Here is an 18,593-nt window from a genome sequence, read left to right as displayed (position 1 = left end):
GCATTGGCCATTCGGCCCTCCTGCCCCACCTGGCTATCACAGGCCACTGGGCACCTCCATGGGGCCATCCTTCACCCCTCTCCCTTGCCCTCAAGGTTTTTCGTTTAAAAAAATTAAATCAATAAAGAAAAGGCCAGGTGCGCTAAATGCGCCGAGGGCTGGCAATCGCCCTCCCACGCCGATTCCTCCCTTCTCCCTTCTCTCACTTAAATAAAAAACAAAAAACCCAGGCCACACTCAAAAGCCATTGCCGAAAGCCGCAGACAGAGCTCCCTCACAGCAGCTCCAACCGCACGGGCAGGGAAGAGGGAAAGAGGGAAAGAGTCACGTGCCTCTTTCTCTCTTCCCTATAAGGGAAAGAGAGAGAGAGAAGGCTGGGAGAAGCCGTTCCGCCCCCCCCCCCAGCCTTCCCAGCAGCTGCATGGCCAGCCATGCTCCAGAGGATTCTGGGACTTGTAGTCCCAACCTCCGGGCTCTTTTTTATGGCAATGGGCTTCCCTGCTGCGTCAATAGCGACCGGGGTAAGTCCCGATCGCCATTTAAAATATAAGGAATAGTAGCTGGAAATGGATAGTATATGATATGGGGTGATGGTTAAAAAATCAGAAGAACCCAATGTGAACAAAACAAAGAATGTATTCCATTTCTGCAAGATTCTTATTTGAGGTTTCTGATGATTGAACACATGAAGCTGCCTTGTACTTGCCCTGTTCACATGTTAGCAGTGAACAGACATGCATCCTGCCTATATGTATGTACAACGTTTTGTCAATAAGAGCCAACAAATGTTGATAATATGATTACTATCAAGGTTATGATTCTCTCCCCAGGCTGGAAACAGCTCTCTTAAGATCTCAAGCAGAGATTTTTCATATCATGTACTATCTAAACCTTCTAAGTGGAGATGCTAGAGATTGGACCCTCCATGCTAATTGCTGAATGCGAAATGCGAAAGACTATAAGCTTCTAAACCTTCACCTGACATCAACCACACTTCTTTCCACTGATCTCCTCAGAGCATCCTCAACTTTCTTATTTCTTAGAATGTAGATTAAAGGGTTCAGCATGGGAATCACCAATGTGTAGAAGATGGAAGCAATTTTATCAGTCTCCAGTGACCCAGTGATCAGACTCCAGCAGTACCTAAAAATAAATTGCATAATATTCGGATTTGAAGAACATGGATTTTAATGGTTAGGAAATGACATGTGTAGGAAAGAGCCATTTGCCAATTTCCATCAAAGGACAATTAGAATTCTTTGTGTTGTTCTCTTCAGAGCACCTTTAACTTCTTTATTTCTCAGACTGTAGATCAAAGGGTTCAGCATGGGAATCACCAGTGTGTAGAAGATGGAAGCAATTTTATCAGTCTCCAGTGAGTGGTTAGTACTCGGCTGCAGATACATAAAGATCAGAGTTCCATAGAAGATGGTAACAGCTGTCAGGTGAGAAACACAGGTGGAGAAGGCTTTATGTCGGCCTTGAGCAGAGCTTATTCTTAGAATGGCAGAGAGGATAAAAATGTAAGAGATGAGTACAATGAGAAGGGAGCATATCATGTCAAACCCAGCAAAAGCATAGATCAGAATCTGTTTGGTGCTGGTGTCAGAGCAAGAAAGTGCTAGCAGTGGGAGGTCATCACAGTAGAAATGATTAATCACATTAGCAGAGCAGAAAGACAAACGGAATGTAACTATGGTATGAAAAAGAGCAACACCAAAACTATATATATAAGGAGCAGCTACTAGTCGGATACACACTCTCTGGGACATGATAGTTTGATAAAGTAGTGGATTACAGATGGCCACATAGCGGTCATAGGCCATCACTGCCAGGAGGAAACACTCTGTTATCATGAATGTTAGGAAGCAGCCCAACTGTGCTGCACAAGCATTGTACGAAATGGTTTTCTTTGTTGCTAAAAAGTTTGCCAGCATTTTAGGGGCAATGACAGAAGAGTAGCAAAGGTCCACAAAAGCTAAGTGGCTGAGGAAGAAGTACATGGGAGTGTGAAGATGGATGTCAGTCCTGATTAAGATAATGATCCCCAGATTTCCTATCACAGTGATAACATAGATCAGAAGGAATACTCCAAAGAGAGGAACCTGTAAATTTGGCTGATCAGTGATTCCAAACAGAATGAATTCCTTGACTGTGCTCTTGGTGTGATTGGCAGCTGCCATTTATTCCACCTTAATTGCTTGATGATGGCATGATTTTATCAGTGAGGCAGTTCACCTATGATCCTGAGGAGAACAACAATGGAAATCAGTTCTTGACTGATTGTGAGCCAGTCACATTCCAGTGTGATAAATTCTCCTTGTTGATACCTACTGAATGAAATAGAGTAGTGATCTTCTTGACACTCATAAGAATATAACCTTTACTCAGTTCTTCAATGAACATAAATTGGGAAACTGTCGATGAATTTTACATACCTTACTGTAATCTTTAAACCAGTGGTCCCCAACCTTTCTGAGGCTGGGTACCAGCAGGGCATTGGGCCGCGCCTGCACGGACCACGCCCACGCATCGGGCCGCGCCTGCGCATCGGGCCGTGCCCGCACGGGCCGCGCATGCGCAATGCGCGGCCCGGCCCTGATTCCCTCTCCCCGCCCTCCCGCAGTAAGAAGCTTCCTGGGCCGCAAGCTTGCGGCCTAGGAAGTTTTTTACGCGGGGGGGGCGGGGAGAAGGAGCCGCGGCCCGGCGCCATGGCCTTTGCGGCCCGGCACCGGTCCACGGCCCGCAGGTTGGGAACCACTGCTTTAAACGATGAGTCTATGTTGGCTTGCCAAATTTTAGAAATGTCGTGTTCTTGCCTGACTCCCCCCACTATGGATCCGTTATTTTGACTTCTGTTCCTTTAGCTACATTATGTCAGTCAGTGAAAAGTTTTACTTTTTAGAATGTAGAATATACAGTGTCTGGGACTCACCGCACCCACCATTGAAGAAGCGGGTGGTGGCCAAAGAAGACAGCAAGCATGGACTCCAGGATGCATGTGGCTACAGTGTGTGTGGAAGGCGGAGCACGAAGACCTTTATAGGCACTGCGTGCTTCCACCTCTCCCTCTCTGCACCTTCTCAGCAAACAGCTTCCCTCCCTCCCACCCAGTGTTTCAAGTTTTGATGTTTTCCTGTTATGGATGATTGTGTTTGTTGTAGCTTTGGTTTAGGCATCTTTGGAGCCTGTTGGCAGGGAGTCCAGTTTGCGTACTGGACTCCCTGGGGGTTGGGGGGTCTCCTTAATGAAACTGGCAGAGATATAAGCATGGCCTACCTGGCTGGGAGGTCAGAAGCTCGTAGGTAAGCAACCTAGGGTTGCCAATTTTAGGTGGATGCTTGGTGAGCCCTGCTATGGTCGCTTCCCGGTGAGGGATTCTGGATGTGTAGGGCCTGCTCTCCTAGCTGGGATGGAGCAGGCCCAGGGCATCCTGGGACCCTCAGGTACAGCAGCTGGATGGCTGAGGGGTCAGGCTCCTTTCCGTGCTGGGCCAACCCTCTTCAGGGAGGCTTAATAAAACGGCTGCGGCCAGATTTATGCCAAGGAGTGAGTTGCATATTCATTGGCAGAAATGCCACCCTGCTAATAAATTGGAAACACAATTGATTAACTTTCTTTGAAATTCTAAGCCTTGACCTTTTACCCACCAAATCTATAAAGGATGGATTCAGTGTGTACTCAGGATGCCAATTTGTTGGTGTCAGGATGAGTTCATTCTTAAATAAAACTTACTTTGTAGAAGAAAAGCTTTGAAGGGAGTTTTTCTTTCTCTCCCAGCGAGACCTTAAGAGGAAAAAGGTTTTCATTAGGTTTAATGGGAAAAACCCCTAAAGCTTGGAGGTTGTGCTGAGATCTGAAGAAATAATTTTCTGGCAACAAGAACAAAAGTGGGAACAACTGCAGAGAGCACAGGAAGGGGGGGAATGGCTGTAACTCGGGTGAGTTTTTCACCCTCCTTCTGTCTTTTCCTGGTCTAGGTTCCTGGAAGGGTTTTTTTTTAGGGGGGGCAGTCTCTCAAATTTAGTGGTGTATTTGAATGTCTAGCAGAGTAGGCAGAAAAGTGATTTGAATTTATGTGAGATTCAAAGTTTGATTCAGACAATCAACATTTGCAGCTATGATTATCCAAATAGGTCTTCAAGCTTCTCCTGTTGTTTCCTGTATTTTACCTTGCATGGGGGCAGCTCTCTGCTTAATAAGACGCGGACAACAGTTGTTGTCATAACAAGTCACAGCTCTTTAATAACCAAACATGGGGTATGTTGGCTTGACAGGGGGTTAAGAGCCACTCTATAGCCCACCAGCTTCTATTTCCCACTACAGCAGCTCCCCTGGATCCCGCACCGGTTCCCAGCTGGGAGTACGGGTCCCCCCCCCCCCCATACCACTGTAGCCTCTAACCAGGAAAGTGCCCACCTGGGATGTCAGAGGAGGTGCAAACCACCTCTGGTTCTATCCCAGGCCACCCAGCCCTGTGTACGCCCTAGCCTTTCCAGCCTGGTCGCCACCTCTTTAAAGAGACCCCTTATTTTGGTGAGTTGGCCATGCAAGATGGACTCCCCTTCAAACAGGCTCTGTCCTCTGCCAACCTGCAAGCTGTGACAAATGAACACAATTAACTGACACCAAACCAAATGCAAACTGCTGTGCACTTTAACAAATGCCAACTCATCTTCAGCCATAACCAAGGAATAGGAGGGTGGATAATGTCTTCGCCCATCACCTGGTGAAATAGGCCAGGCCGAGCATGCGGCCACTTATAAGCAGGCAGTATGCTCCACCTCTCCCCCCCAAGCATCTGGATGCATACTGCGTTGTGCAGGTGTGCCCTCTCAAGCTGCTGCACCTTTTTCCGCCGGCTCCACAGCATCGTCCATGGCAGCCCCAGGTGATTCTGGGCACATAACAAATATATCAAATCCTCTCAAGTCCACAAGGGCAAAAGCTGGATGCCAACAGCAAATTGAGATGGGAAGTTGGGGAGATTTGTTTGGAGGCTGTAGTTGGGTAGTTAGAGCACAATCACCTGAAATTCATCAGGAGATTCTGCTCTGTTCTGTTTTTCGATCTTTGCCAGACAAGGCTATTAGCACATTATCTGTCCTCGGATTGCCTACCCACAGTCATCCATGCAACAGTCACCTCCAGATTGGACTTCTGTACCTCAATCTACATGGGTCTGCCCTTGTCCCTGACCCGGAAATTACAGCTGGTGCAAAATGCAGCTGCTAGGGTCCTCACAGGAACATCTTGGAGGGCCCATATCCAGCCAGTGCTGAGGCAGCTGCATTGATTGCCAGTTGCTATCTGGATCAGGCTCATTTTTGATATAACCTTTAAGGCCATCTGTGGTCTGGGCCCCACATATTTGCAGAACTGCCTATGTCCTTAGGCCCCCGCAAGGCACTTTGCTTTGCAGGTGCTAATCTGTTGAAGGTTCCTGGCTCAAGGGAGATTCACCTGGCCTTGACAAGGACCAGGGGCTTTTTGATCCTGGCCTGACCTGGTGGAATGAGCTCCTGGGAGAGCTGGGGGCCATGATGGAGTTTTCACATTTCTGCAGGGCCTGTAAAATAGAGCTTTTCTGCCAGGTCCTTGTTTGAGGCCAGATAAGTTAGATCAGGCCACTCCATGAAGCCAGGTCATGAGGCCTCCCATATGCCCTGAGGCACCAGTCCAAAGCCTCTGGAGCAGGGGGGGGGGAGTTACAGTCACCTCTATGGATGGGTTAATTGATTTGTCTTAAAGGATTTTAAGATTTTATTCTAGGTTTTATTTGGATTGTTACCCACTATGAACCACTGCATGGAAGAAGCAGGCTATAAATGAAATGAATATTTGTTCACATGAACACATCCAAAACTTTCCTCATTTCAATGAGAGTTGTAGAATTCAATTCTATAAATCAAAATGGACATGAGATTTAGTTACAGAAGGGAAAGGTTTTCAAGCTTCCTTTTAAAGGGAGCTGGTTTTGCAGAAATATCTGTTTCTAGACAGGTTTTCTACTTTACTTCTTATCTTTCCCACTGAATATTTTTATCTAGGGTATCTTATGGGTGATCCTTAGAATATACAATACAAATCTTATAATACGTATTTCCATAAACCAAACTTTGCCAAAGCTCTGCAACATTGTGCCTCTGATTTCTGCAAGTATATTTTTAAGTGAAAGTCTACACCAGTGTTTGATATTAGGATCTATTTCAGGCAAATGCACTTTCATGTTCAAGTTGCCCAAACAAACATGGTGACTTATTTCTAAAGGACACTGTTCTCTATAAAAAAAGAACTTTCTCTATTAAAAAGTAGTATCTATGGCTGAAGAATCAAGTGCACTACCATTGTGTCACATACATTCTGTTTTAAGTAACCATGTGAGACATAATTTTGCTTCCAACCATGTAGTCATACAAGACTAACACAGCTATGTTCCTTACATATGAAAGTTTTTGTTCTTATTTTCCAGAAAATAATTTTGTTTGAACTAACCTTAGAAAAACAAGTCAGCTGTCCAGGTTACCTGTACATTCAGTTCCTCTTTCTATATCCCAATTCTTTTAAACAACTGCCCTGATAGAACGTGTGGTTTTTAAGTCCCTGAGAAGGTGGGTTCTGGACTGGATAGCCCTTTGTTGTCTCTTCCAATTCTATGTGGTTTTAATATTTATACACATATACCTATATGAAGATCACTCTAATAAGCATCCCTCAAGAGATTCTAGAATAATTCTACTCCTTTGAGAAATAACAAAATTAGCTGATGAGATAAAAACCGAGTTTTAATTGGGAAGAGAAATGGAACCATTTGTCAACATTGTTCAATTGTTTGCCATCATGGATTTGATGGGCAGGTGAGCATCCCTGGCCCCAAGAAGGGTGCGACACATGGCTTGGCATAACATGGCCACAGATTTTATTATAACCAAACATTGAGTGTTGGCCTGGCGTAGGGGACCCCTGCTGCCGTGGTCAGCTGACCATGCCCCCATTTTATCATGGTAGCCCTCCAGAAATCCCCCAGTTTCACTGCTGGAAAATTCCCTTTGGGCAGCCAGGATCCCACACAAAAGGAAGTGCCACCTGAAGTACCGCAGGGGGTGCACACCTCCTTTGGTTTCCTCCAGGCCACCTGGCAGTGTGAGCCCCTGGTGCCTTCCACTTAAGGTCAGCCCCGCTTGCACCCTGCCATCTCTTAAGGAGGCCCCTTACCTAGAGAGTCCGAAACACAATCCAGGCTCCCCCCAAAAGCAGGCTCCTCCCTATGCCAACCCACCAACTGTGATGAACAAGGCAACAAACTGAACATAACAATCTTCAAAATACTGGCGTGGTGGGATGCCCTCTCGGCATTTTCTGCCCATGCGGAATCAGTCTATTAGAGCTTCTTCACAGCAATTCCTAAGTGATGTCTAAGCTGTCTTTACACTCATTTGGTACTTTCAATCATATAACACATCAGCATGATTCACAGCGATTTGGTATCTTTGATTCATGCAAAGAATGGAAGTGAAGAGTATGACTGGACAGATCATATACTCATACAGGTCTCCAGTGTTCTCATTTAGAGAGTGCTAGGGCAATTACCAGATGCTACTACAGTTCTTATGTGATATATATATATTCTTCTGTATTATATTAAACCAAATTTGCTTTTTTAATGTATCAATTGTCAGATATCAGCCATAGAGTGGAGATGTGGAATTGGACAAAGCAATACCTAAAATATTATTGGAGAATATTCTGATTTGAAGAATATTGATTTTAATGGTTAGGAAATGACATGTGTAGGGAAGAGACATTTGCCAGTTTTCATCAAAGGAGCAGTTGGTATTACTAGCATCCCCATATTGAAGAGCCAGAAGTCAATATATATGCTATATTTTTCAATAGAGGCTGAATTTCACAATTTGGATATTCATGACATTTACATTCAAAGGACAACCATTGAGGAAAATTTCCATTTGAAAACAGGGCATATCTAGAAAGCGTTCTGGTTGGATCCTATATGAGAATAAACAAACAAGAACAAAGAACCCTTAACTTCATTTATTACTAAATGTTCCTTGAAATAGATTTTTTCTTTCTCTTATAGTTTCCATCAAAGGACAATCAGAATTCTTTGTGTTGTTCTTTTCAGAGCATCTTTAACTTCTTTATTTCTCAGACTGTAGATCAAAGGGTTCAGCATGGGAATCACCAGTGTGTAGAAGATGGAAGCAATTTTATCAGTCTCCAGTGAGTGGTTAGTACTCGGCTGCAGATACATAAAGATCAGAGTTCCATAGAAGATGGTAACAGCTGTCAGGTGAGAAACACAGGTGGAGAAGGCTTTATGTCAGCCTTGAGCAGAGCTTATTCTTAGAATGGCAGAGAGGATAAAAATGTAAGAGATGAGTACAATGAGAAGGGAGCATATAAAACCAAACCCAGCAAAAACATAGATCAGAATCTGTTTGGTGCTGGTGTCAGAGCAAGAAAGTGCTAGCAGTGGGAGGTCATCACAGTAGAAATGATTAATCACATTAGCAGAGCAGAAAGACAAACGGAATGTAACTATGGTATGAAACAGAGCAACACCAAAACTATATATATAAGGAGCAGCTATCAATTGGATGCACATTCTCTGGGACATGATAGTTTGATAAAGGAGTGGGTTACAGATGGCCACATAGCGGTCATAGGCCATCACTGCCAGGAGAAAAAACTCTGTTGTCATGAATGTTAGGAAGCAGCCCAACTGTGCTGCACAGCCATTGTATGAAATGGTTTTCTTTGTTGCTAAAAAGTTTGCCAGCATTTTAGGGGCAATGACAGAGGAATAGCAAAGGTCCACAAAAGCCAGATGGCTGAGGAAGAAGTACATGGGAGAATGAAGCTGGGTATCAATTCTGATTAAGATAATGATCCCCAGATTTCCTATCACAGTGATAACATAGATCAGAAAGAATACTCCAAAAAGAGGGATCTGCAGGTCTGGACGGTCAGTGATCCCTAAGAGAATGAACTCTTTTACCACTGTCTTGCTGTAGTTTGCATCTGCCATTTATTGTATCACAATCGTCTCCTTGACGAGGCCATCATTTTGTCTAGGGAGCAAATTCTGTATGAAAAAAGTGGATTTAACATTGGTCTTTTTAAAAAAAAAAGATAAGAGCCTTGCTGCATTAGACGAGTAGTGTATCTAGTTCAACACCCTGTTTCATGCAGCAACCAGCCAGTTGACCAAGAGGACCAACAAACTGGACATAGAGTCCAAATCCCTCCTATGACGATGCCTCCTAGTGCTGGAATTTAGAGGTTTGTTGCTGCTGTATACGGAGGTTCCTTTTACCTCTGTGGCTAGTAGTCATCGATGGATCTGTCATTGATGGATCTGTCTAACTTAGGGTTGCTAACTTCCAGGTGGTCCTCAAGTTCTCCTGAAATTACAATTGATTTCCAGAGTACAGAGATCAGTAAGCCTGGACAAAATAGCAGCGTTGGAAGGAAGGCAGATTCTATGGCATCACATCCCCACTGAGCTCTCTCCCACCTTCAGATTCCTCCCTCACCAAACACCCCCCCCCCCAGATCTCCTGAATTTTCCAAGACTGAACTGGGAAAAGTGGTTTAACCCCCTTTATAAACCACCTATGCTAATGGTTATCATTATGTCTACTGGCAGATTATTCCACAATTTAATTACTTGATGAATTTTTTAAATCCCTTTTGTCTGTCCTGTACCTATTGCCCATCCACTTCATTGATACTCCTGAGTGCTAGTATTATGACAGGGAGAAAAAGTATATTCTCAGTCTGCATTTTCTATCCTGCTCCATAATTTTATAAGCCTGTAAATGTTCCCTCTTAGTGCTAACTACACAATATGTTTTTGGCACAACACACAATTGTTGTATGAAACATCTGTGGTGAAATACCCCTGTAGGCCCTTGTTTTTACCATGGGAAATGAAGGATTTATTCAAAGGGGCTTGGTCTCAAGTTGCTAGACCCTAGTGAGTTCACTTCTCTCCATCCTTTATCCCCCTCTTTCTCTTCTCTCACTGCTGCCACCACAGAATTAGAGGTTGCCTGAGCCAGATCCTTGTTAAAATGATCAGAATCGCCTTCTTATATCAGCTAACATGGAGATAGCGGGAAAGCATTGAAACCTAGTGTGTTAGAGGTGAGTTCCACCGAACAGGAATTCCTTTGCTTCTCTCTTATGTTTTAGTAGTTCATGTGAACCCTGATATGGAAAAAATAGCTTTCCCATAGGTGCAGACCAAACAATGTCAAATTAAATAGAAAGCAAAACCAAAACAACCCCCCCCCCAAAAAAAAAACAACAAACTTCAAGTATATGGCAGTTAACAGATACAATGTGAAAGGGTACAGAACAACTACAACATCTGTGTGGGAAAAAAGATGAAATGTATGTAAATACATGCTTTATCCCTAGATCTTATTACACTAATGTTACTTGTCTCCCAGAATGGCTATAGAATGTCTCATAGAGCATGGGTGTTTCTATGACTGTTCTCTAAAACTTGTCTCTTGAGTGGCTGTTTCCAACTTTATCCACCTGAAAGCATGTTGTGCCCAGAAACATGGCTTCCCCTGAACTCTCCAAAACATGTCTTCCTCCCCACTTTCAGGCCCTCAGACTTCTCTATCCAGTGGGCATTGCAGAAATTTTAATCAATATAGAAAGCACCATGCAGCAAGGATCTATCATAACATGGCTGTAATGGGTTTTGCTGCACAATCAACACCCACTTCAACAAACAACAGTGTTTCCTTTTCCTTCTACACAAACTTCTTTTTTCTTTCTCCCTTTGGGATCAAACAAAGCAGGATTCACAAAGTGGTTTTCATTAAAGCTGGGGCTGGTTGGAGAATGGAATTCTCTTAGTACTGACTAGCATAAGCCAAACATGTAGCTTTCACTAGGTGAAAGGATGAAATTTAACACCTCTCAGCATACTTTTTTATTCAAGCTAGGTTCAACAAAGTGGATAGCAGCACTAGATGCATATGGGAGTGAAGTTGCTCAAATAGTCAAAAGCACATTAGACTATGTGTTAGGTGTAACCCAATCTAAAATTTAAGAAGGTGCTCTATTCATGATGCAGATCAAGGTTCAGATTACTGTACCTTAATGTTGAGTCTTCATTCTAGTTGAGTCTTCATTCTAGTGCAGGATTTCTCATTTGGTACACTGAAGCATACTGGTGAGCCATTGGTGCACCAGAGAACATATTATTATTGGTACATTTGGAGACATTATTATTATTATTATTATTATTATTATTATTATTATTATTATTATTATTATTATTTTAAATTTCCCTTATATGAACAGGTCAACCCACCCCCACTGAAAGTGACCAATGGTCACAATAGGCCTGGAGGGGGTGGGGAGGGGTCCCAGTCACTCAAACATTTGCTGGCCACAGGTCAAGAACAGGCCAGGACTGGGTTAGGGATGGGTCAGGAAGTATGCTTGCCCACCTTGGCCAGGTTTCAGCTTAACATCTTGCTCGTGGCAAGGAATTTGGGGGTGATCCTGGATGTCTGCTTTCTATGGCACAAATCTTGCTTGAACTAACCTTAGAAAAAGAAATCTAGGCTTCCTGTAAATGTATTCCATCTTCATATGATCCAATTCTTCTAAACCAGAGTCCATGACAGCCATATATTTATGAATACATCTAGATCCCCGTAGGAATCTATTCACAAAGGATTCTACAATTCATCCCTTTTGAGAGATTCCTAGGTTAGCCAACTGGCATTTAATTGGGGAGAGAAAATAATAAACCAACTTGTCAACATTATGCCTTGTATAGCTGCAGACAGGGATTCATCATAGTCTTTGCCAAATAGTTTGTTCTCACTGGATATGCTTTAGGGATGTTTGAACTCCTGGGGATTTTGATTGCCTTATAATTACCAGATGTGAACATGCCATGGATTTATCAATTTATTGGATCAATTTACTGGCAAGACTGAGCCCTTAATCTGGGTAGATCTAGTTACAACTGGACTGAGAGGCCAAAATACTCCTGAAAACACCCCACCAACAATTCCATTTTCCTTGGATGAAAGGAGACAGGAAGCAATTTTGGACTTTTATACACAGAATACTAATGAATGTTGCTAACTAATATTGCACACAACAAAGAGCGGCGGAGCTGCCGAACAAGGAAGCAACGACCCCGGGAGCGTGCCTCAGCATGCACGACGCCGGCGCAGGAGGCGGGCAGGAGGGCGCTATATAAGGCGCCGTGAGGACCCGGCCCAGCCTCTCTGCCCTGACTGCTGCGCAGACAGTTTCCCACCCTCCCTCCCACAGTTTTTTGAGTTAGGGGGGCTTAGTTCCATTTTGGTTCTGTTTTAATTCGTCGCAGCCTTGGATTAGGGAGCACAGGAGGAACCCGCTTGGTAGGGAGCCAGTATGTTCACTGGACTCCCTGAGGTGTTGGGGGTCTCATTAAGGGACCAGCTGATAAGGGCATGGCTGATCCGGCTGGGTGGCCAAAGGCTCAAAGCCAAACAACCGAGGGAGCCAAATGAGATGGGTGTCTGTTGGCTCCTGGTAAGGTTGTTTCCCACAGGGAGAGCCTCAGAGGCAAGGGGCCGACCTTCCCGGCTGGGTAAGGCGGTCTCAGGGCGCCTCTTGGCTCCGTATGTATGCAGCTGGATGGCTGTGGGGGGGGGCGGGTCTCCTCTCAGGTGCCCCAAATTGTGCCAACCCTCTGTTATGGGTTGGACAGAATAAAGGCTGCAGCCATGTTAATTCCATTCCACGGCCTTGTTTGGCAACAGTGCCCGCCTGCAATTCAAATCTATGTATGCTTACTTGAGAAAAATTTCCAAGGGGAAAAAAGAGAATTAATTTATTCTGCAAACTGAATGAGGACATGCCCCTTCTTCCTGGGAATAAGCACATGGAATGAACAACAACAACAACAACAACAAAACTGGCAACCAAGTAGACTTCCTAAAGGCCAAAGCAACCTGGAAAAAGGGCCCTACTCCCAGCCACAATCTTAATCTCTTTATTTTGAAGTAAATTTATTGAATTATCAATTGTATAATTTATTTTCACTTTTTTGGAATGGAACATTTACCCTGAAAGTGCTTGCTGTAGTTTTCAGGAGAAATTATATATGGAATCATATAGGAATTGCATATAATAATGATAAATGACACAGTCATTCAGTGTACAGTGAATAAAGTGTCAGTCTAAAATATCTGTTCCACTTAATATTTCTGGTAAGGCCTTGGAGGAGAAACATGTCTCATGGATTAAGTGCCACTCAGCACTTAACACCCACTCAGGGCGGCTGTCCCACCCCTGAGTGCCTCCTCCTCTAACCAGCTTGCCTGTCTGTCTAGCAGCCAACCAATCACCTTCCGTCCCCCACCCCCACCCTCCTCCTTCCACTTCCCTCGGAGGCTCGGGGGCTGCAGATCCCTGCTGTGTGAGAGCTGCCCCTGCTGGTGAGTTCCATAACAGCTGCCTACAGCCTTTCCAGGTCCTGGGGGGAGGGGGAGGATATTCCACTCCACCCCCCTAATCTAGCACCTGTTGTATTCCTGAATGCAATGGGCTTGGCCCTGAGAATTAGTGGTTCTGCCTATATGATCTTTTTTAGCCCACTGTAGATAACATTACATGCAGTGAAATCAACTCACATAGGGAAGGGGAATGAACACAAAGGCCTTGCTCCTCACCTACCCAAGACTGCCAACTCATAAGCACAAAATCTATATGCGAATAAAATGTACATGCAGAGGGTACTTCCCCATGATAGGAGATATTGCTTTAAAAAATTCATAGTCATGGGAAATGAGCTTTTCATATATACATGAATTCCAAGCTCATGAGCCATTGGTTGTGCATTGGAGAGGTGCAGGGAGAATGCTCAGTCCTGCTTCTCCTCTGTAGTGGTAGTTCCAGATTGCTGAGTTTGGAAGCTGAGTTAATGCATTAGGATATTAGAAGACGGGGAATCAGAAGAAACAACAGGAACATAGCATAAATGTTATTATAACATGTTAAGCAGGACAGAAATTACATAATAAGATACTGTTTAAATATGCTATATAGAGCATTTCATTTATCCAAGTACGTTTATGAAGCCGTTTTGTGCTGTACAGCCTTATTACCTCTGTGGAAAAGCCCTCTTGAATACTTCAGTTTTCCATAGTTGAAATATTTACAGAAAAGTTAGATGCTTTACACTTTTTTTTAACTCTGTGATGTCCCTTTTGAGATACAGATGCAATTCAATAAGGATAAGTGCAGAGTTCTATATCTGGGTCACAAAAATGAGAAGCATATATACTGGACCACACCTGAAGTACTGTGTGCAGCAGACCATACCTGGAGTACTGTGTGCAGTTCTGGAGGCCTCACTTCAAGAAAGACATAGATAAAATTGAAAGGGTACAGAGGAAAGCAACAAGGATGATCTGGGGCCAAGGGACCAAGCCCTATGAAGATAGGTTGAAGGACTTGGGAATGTTCAGCCTGGAGAAAAGGAGGTTGAGAGGGGATATGATAGCCCTCTTTAAGTATTTGAAAGGTTGTCACTTGGAGGAGGGCAGGATGCTGTTCCCGTTGGCTGCAGGGGAAAGGATGCGCAGTAATGGGTTTAAACTACAAGTACAACGATATAGGCTAGATATCAGGAAAAAAAATTTCACAGTCAGAGTAGTTCAGCAGTGGAATAGGCTGCCTAAGGAGGTGGTGAACTCCCCCTCACTGGCAGTCTTCAAGCAAAGGTTGGAAACACAGTTTTCTTGGATGCTTTAGAATACTTAGGGCTGATCCTGCGTTGAGCAGGGGGTTGGACTAGATGGCTTGTGTGGCCCCTTCCAACTCTATGATTCTATGATTCTGTGGATGGGAGATACACTTCTGGGTTAAGGTGACCAGATTTTAAGATAGGTAAAGAGGGACACAACTGACCGAGGGGGTTGCCAACCTCCAGGCACAGTCTGGAGTTCTGAAATAAAAAAAATCACAATAAATTAAAAACACATTTCCCAGATGGCACTTTCCTACATATTCAGCTGCAGGAGATTCTTCAGATGAACTGGTAGTATTATGAGAACACTGTGTTATTTTGCCAAGAAATAAGTTAACTGAAGCTGAAAGTCAGAAGCAGCAGATTTGCAATGCACTTATGCTTCAGAAAGAAACAAAGCCGATCTTTTCCATTTTCTCTGGTTCCATGTCCCAGGGCCTTCCCTTATTGATTTGTGACAGGCACCTGACACTGACAACTGCTGGATCGATCTAATATATCCCTAAATACTATGAAAGCACTGCAGAAAAAATAAGGGCCCATATCCATGAGAACTTCTCTCCTGAAGGTGTTTGAATTTTCCAAGGCACAAATGAAAAGTAACACTCTTAGACAAGAAAGAACAAGTCAAAGTTTCCACAGGCAGGCATGGGATAAAACTCCTCAGAAATGACATGGCCATGTATACATGCAGAAGTGGTGGAGACGGGAGCTACAGAATGACAGCGAGGGCCATTTCGCACAGAGCTCAAAGTTGCTATTTGGTTGCCGTTTGTGAAAGCGCTACTTCAAGTAGCGAAATGTAACTAGCCGTGCCCGTAACGCACAGCTGCGGTTTTTGCGGAATTTGGCACTTTCACTTCTCGCCACTTTCGTAACCCACAGGCTTCCGGTTCTCCGTCTTATCGCTACAAAGGAGGTCCCTTTTTAGCGCTTCTGGCCTCCCGTGCCCGTCAATCAAACTGCAGGCACACCTTTGACCTCGACCCTAAAGCCGAACTTGTCGGGGTTCCCTTTTTTTTTAAAAAACCCAGGAAACCCCGTAGCAACGCGTTATCGTCCGATCATTGGCGCCCTTGGAACGTGTTTTCTATTGTTTTCTAGGAACCAGATGCATTGACATGTTTGATTGGTTAATCCCCGCCCACAGTACACGCCCACAGGTTACCTGCTTATATGCACCTGGGCAGACACGCGGTCGGCCTCACTCTTTTGTTTGCGTAGCCTACTGCCCGCAGCACAGGTCAACGTTGCAATGGAGAGGCTTATTTTTCAATTGCTGGCTCACATGCTCGCGGTGCTCCAGCGCATGAATACCGCCTTGTCGCGTCGGACGTCTGCTATCGCGGAGTACCGAGAACGGGTGCCCGGAACGCTGACCAGCAGCAGAAGACGTTCTGTAAGGGTAACCATGGCGGCCAAGAAACGCTGGCAAGCTCTGGCAGAGGTCCGGTTCCCCAGACAGTTCTGGGTGGACGAACGATCCTCTGACTGGTGGGAGAATTTTGTGTGGACTCGCTGGGATGATGACCACTGGATTGCCAACTTCAGGATGTCGAGGGGGACATTTTTTGAACTCGTGGAGGCTCTACGTGGACGCATGGAGAGGCAAGTCACTGGCATGCGGCGCCCCGTTCCAGTTGAAAAAAGGGTGGCTGCCGCATTGTGGTACTTGGCCACCCCTCAGTACTTCCGGACAGTAGCCCAGCAATTCGGACTCGGAGTCACTACGGTTGGCGATATCCTTAAGGAGTTCTGCCTCGCCATGGAGGCGGAATTGTTCAGCAAAGTCGTGTGCCTCGGAGACCGGCTTGGAGCGGTGAGTGTCATTCTATCCCCTTTGCCCTTTAAATTTTTTTTCTTGTTTGACAGGTCAGCAACGAAGACGCGATACACCCCACGCTGACATGCAATGGCTTATATTCTTTTCTTTCCCTTATTCCAGAGTATGGACGGGTTTGCCAGGCTTGGATTCCCGCATTGTTTTGCGGCCGTCGATGGAAGCCACATCCCTATCCGTGCCCCCGGGGGAAGCATAAAAGAGTACGGGAACAGGAAGGACTTTTGCTCTGTTCTCCTGCAAGGAACAGTGGACTTCTCCGGCCGGTTTATCGATGCCGAGGTGGGGTGGAGTGGCAGGAGGCATGATGCCCTTGTTTTCAGGGAATCCAACCTCAGGAAAGCCATGGACGAAGGGGTCTTTGTTCCAGGAAACCCCACCGCCACCATTGAGGGCGTGCGTGTGCCGCCGTTGGTGCTCGGGGACGGAGCCTACCCAATACGACGCTGGCTCATGACTCCCTACAAGCGGCCAAGGACAGACGTGCATAGCCACTACAACCTCACTCACTCCCGGGCAAGGAATGTAGTGGAGCGTGCCTTTGGACGTTTGAAGTCCCGGTTCCGTTGCCTGATGTCCCGACTACACGTGCATATAGACAATGTGACTCCGCTGATCATCGCGTGTGTCATTTTGCACAACATATGCGAGGACAAGGGACATAACATCCCCTTCCCTGTGGATGAACCTGATCCTGTTGTCCTTGAGGACACACAAGACATCCCTGAAGCAAGGAGAAGAAGAATCTATGCAGAGGGGTGCAAGGTTCGGGACGCCATAGCCACCCACATCTACAGAAACAGGAGGCGTGTTTAATTGTTTTTCCCACTCTCTTGTTGGTGAATAAAGTTTTGTGTTATTTCTTTAACCTTGTCTTGTGCGGTTTGTGTACTTTGCCAGCAAAAAAACGGGGATTCTCTGGTCCAAAAGCACTTTGACAGCCCTAAATGCTAACTCCCAACTGAAATTGACAAACACAATACGGAAGCGCTGAATGGGGAAAGTTCGGGGAGGCGGGTAGCCAGGAAGTATTGGCGACCCCTGTCAAACCGGAGGATCAATCCACTTATGTTCCAATGAATAATTTTATTGGTGGGCAGCTTTGATACATTTAAAAAACGGGGTGGTCTATCGGAGCAACGCACGTTCGTTCCCTAACCGTCATTCCGAAGATGCCGAAGCCACGGAAGGGCTCCTTCTGGCAGCGCGCCGAGGCTGAGGCACTTCTGGAGCTTGTGCTCCAATCGAAAAGTGTTGGCCGCCTTATGGCCAGCACCCACTGCCACACCAAGGGTGCTTACCTGGTGTTGGCTTCAAAGCTGAGGGAGAGGGGCTACGTCCGGACCTGGGAGCAGGTCCGGACAAAATTCAAGCGCCTTAAGCTGGACTTCCTAAACAGTCTGGAACAGTGGGGGGGGATCCCGCAGCCAAGTGGGAGGACGGTCTTCCACGACCAGATGGTAAAAATATGGGAGAAGGCTGGGAAGCCCCCCCTGGACATGAGGAGGCATATGGGTGAGTGCTGCCCTCGTTGTGTTTTGCCCTTAAACATGCATGGAATGACTAGCTGCCTCTTTCCCCTACTGTCCCCAATGAAATTCGAGAAAGTATTTAGATGCTGTCAACCCCCTCTGACTTAGCCCTCCAGTACTGTAGAACCACTTTGGTGTTTTACCCTTAAACATGCATGGAATGACTAGCTGCCTCTTTCCCCTACTGTCCCCAATGAAATTCGAGAAAGTATTTAGATGCTGTCAACCCCCTCAGACTTAGCCAGCCAGTACTGTAGAACCACTTTGGTTATGCGCTTAGACTCTAACTGTGGTGTGTCCACCAGCTGTGTTTCATCTCTGTTTTGTGTGCTTTTAATTATGATTTGTCTTTTTCTTTGCCCAGCCACACAATCACCATCCAAGCTGGCAACAGCACCTGAGCGTGAGGAGGGGGAGG

At 45.3% G+C, this 18,593-nt stretch overlaps 2 protein-coding genes across 3 annotated transcripts; both read right to left on the bottom strand.

Moving 5' to 3' along the window:
- Positions 1-1,238: 1,238 nt before the first annotated feature.
- LOC143828712 (olfactory receptor 8U3-like) lies at positions 1,239-4,685 on the bottom strand. Of its 2 annotated transcripts, XM_077318960.1 has the most exons (2): positions 4,656-4,685; positions 1,239-2,147 (listed from the first exon to the last, which is right to left on the bottom strand). In XM_077318960.1, exons 1-2 carry the CDS (start codon positions 4,683-4,685, stop codon positions 1,239-1,241), a joined length of 939 nt encoding a protein of 312 aa, XP_077175075.1. The 2 variants fall into 2 exon arrangements, with proteins under 2 accessions (XP_077175075.1, XP_077175074.1); XM_077318959.1 differs by lacking the exon at positions 4,656-4,685 and having other exon boundaries at positions 1,239-2,364.
- Positions 4,686-8,104: 3,419 nt separating this feature from the next.
- Positions 8,105-9,058, bottom strand: LOC143828711 (olfactory receptor 8U3-like). The gene is given in 1 exon segment (XM_077318957.1): positions 8,105-9,058. A coding segment is annotated over 1 exon segment (945 nt). The 5' UTR covers positions 9,050-9,058.
- Positions 9,059-18,593: the final 9,535 nt, after the last annotated feature.

The sequence above is a fragment of the Paroedura picta genome, chromosome 2 (assembly GCF_049243985.1).
Source record: "Paroedura picta isolate Pp20150507F chromosome 2, Ppicta_v3.0, whole genome shotgun sequence".
Classification (NCBI taxonomy): domain Eukaryota; kingdom Metazoa; phylum Chordata; class Lepidosauria; order Squamata; family Gekkonidae; genus Paroedura; species Paroedura picta.
This window is presented reverse-complemented; position numbering and strand designations above follow the sequence as displayed.

Coding starts and splice junctions, on each gene's coding strand:
- LOC143828712 (XM_077318959.1), bottom strand. CDS start 2,183: ATGGCAGCTGCCAATCACACCAAGAGCACAGTCAAGGAATTCATTCTG.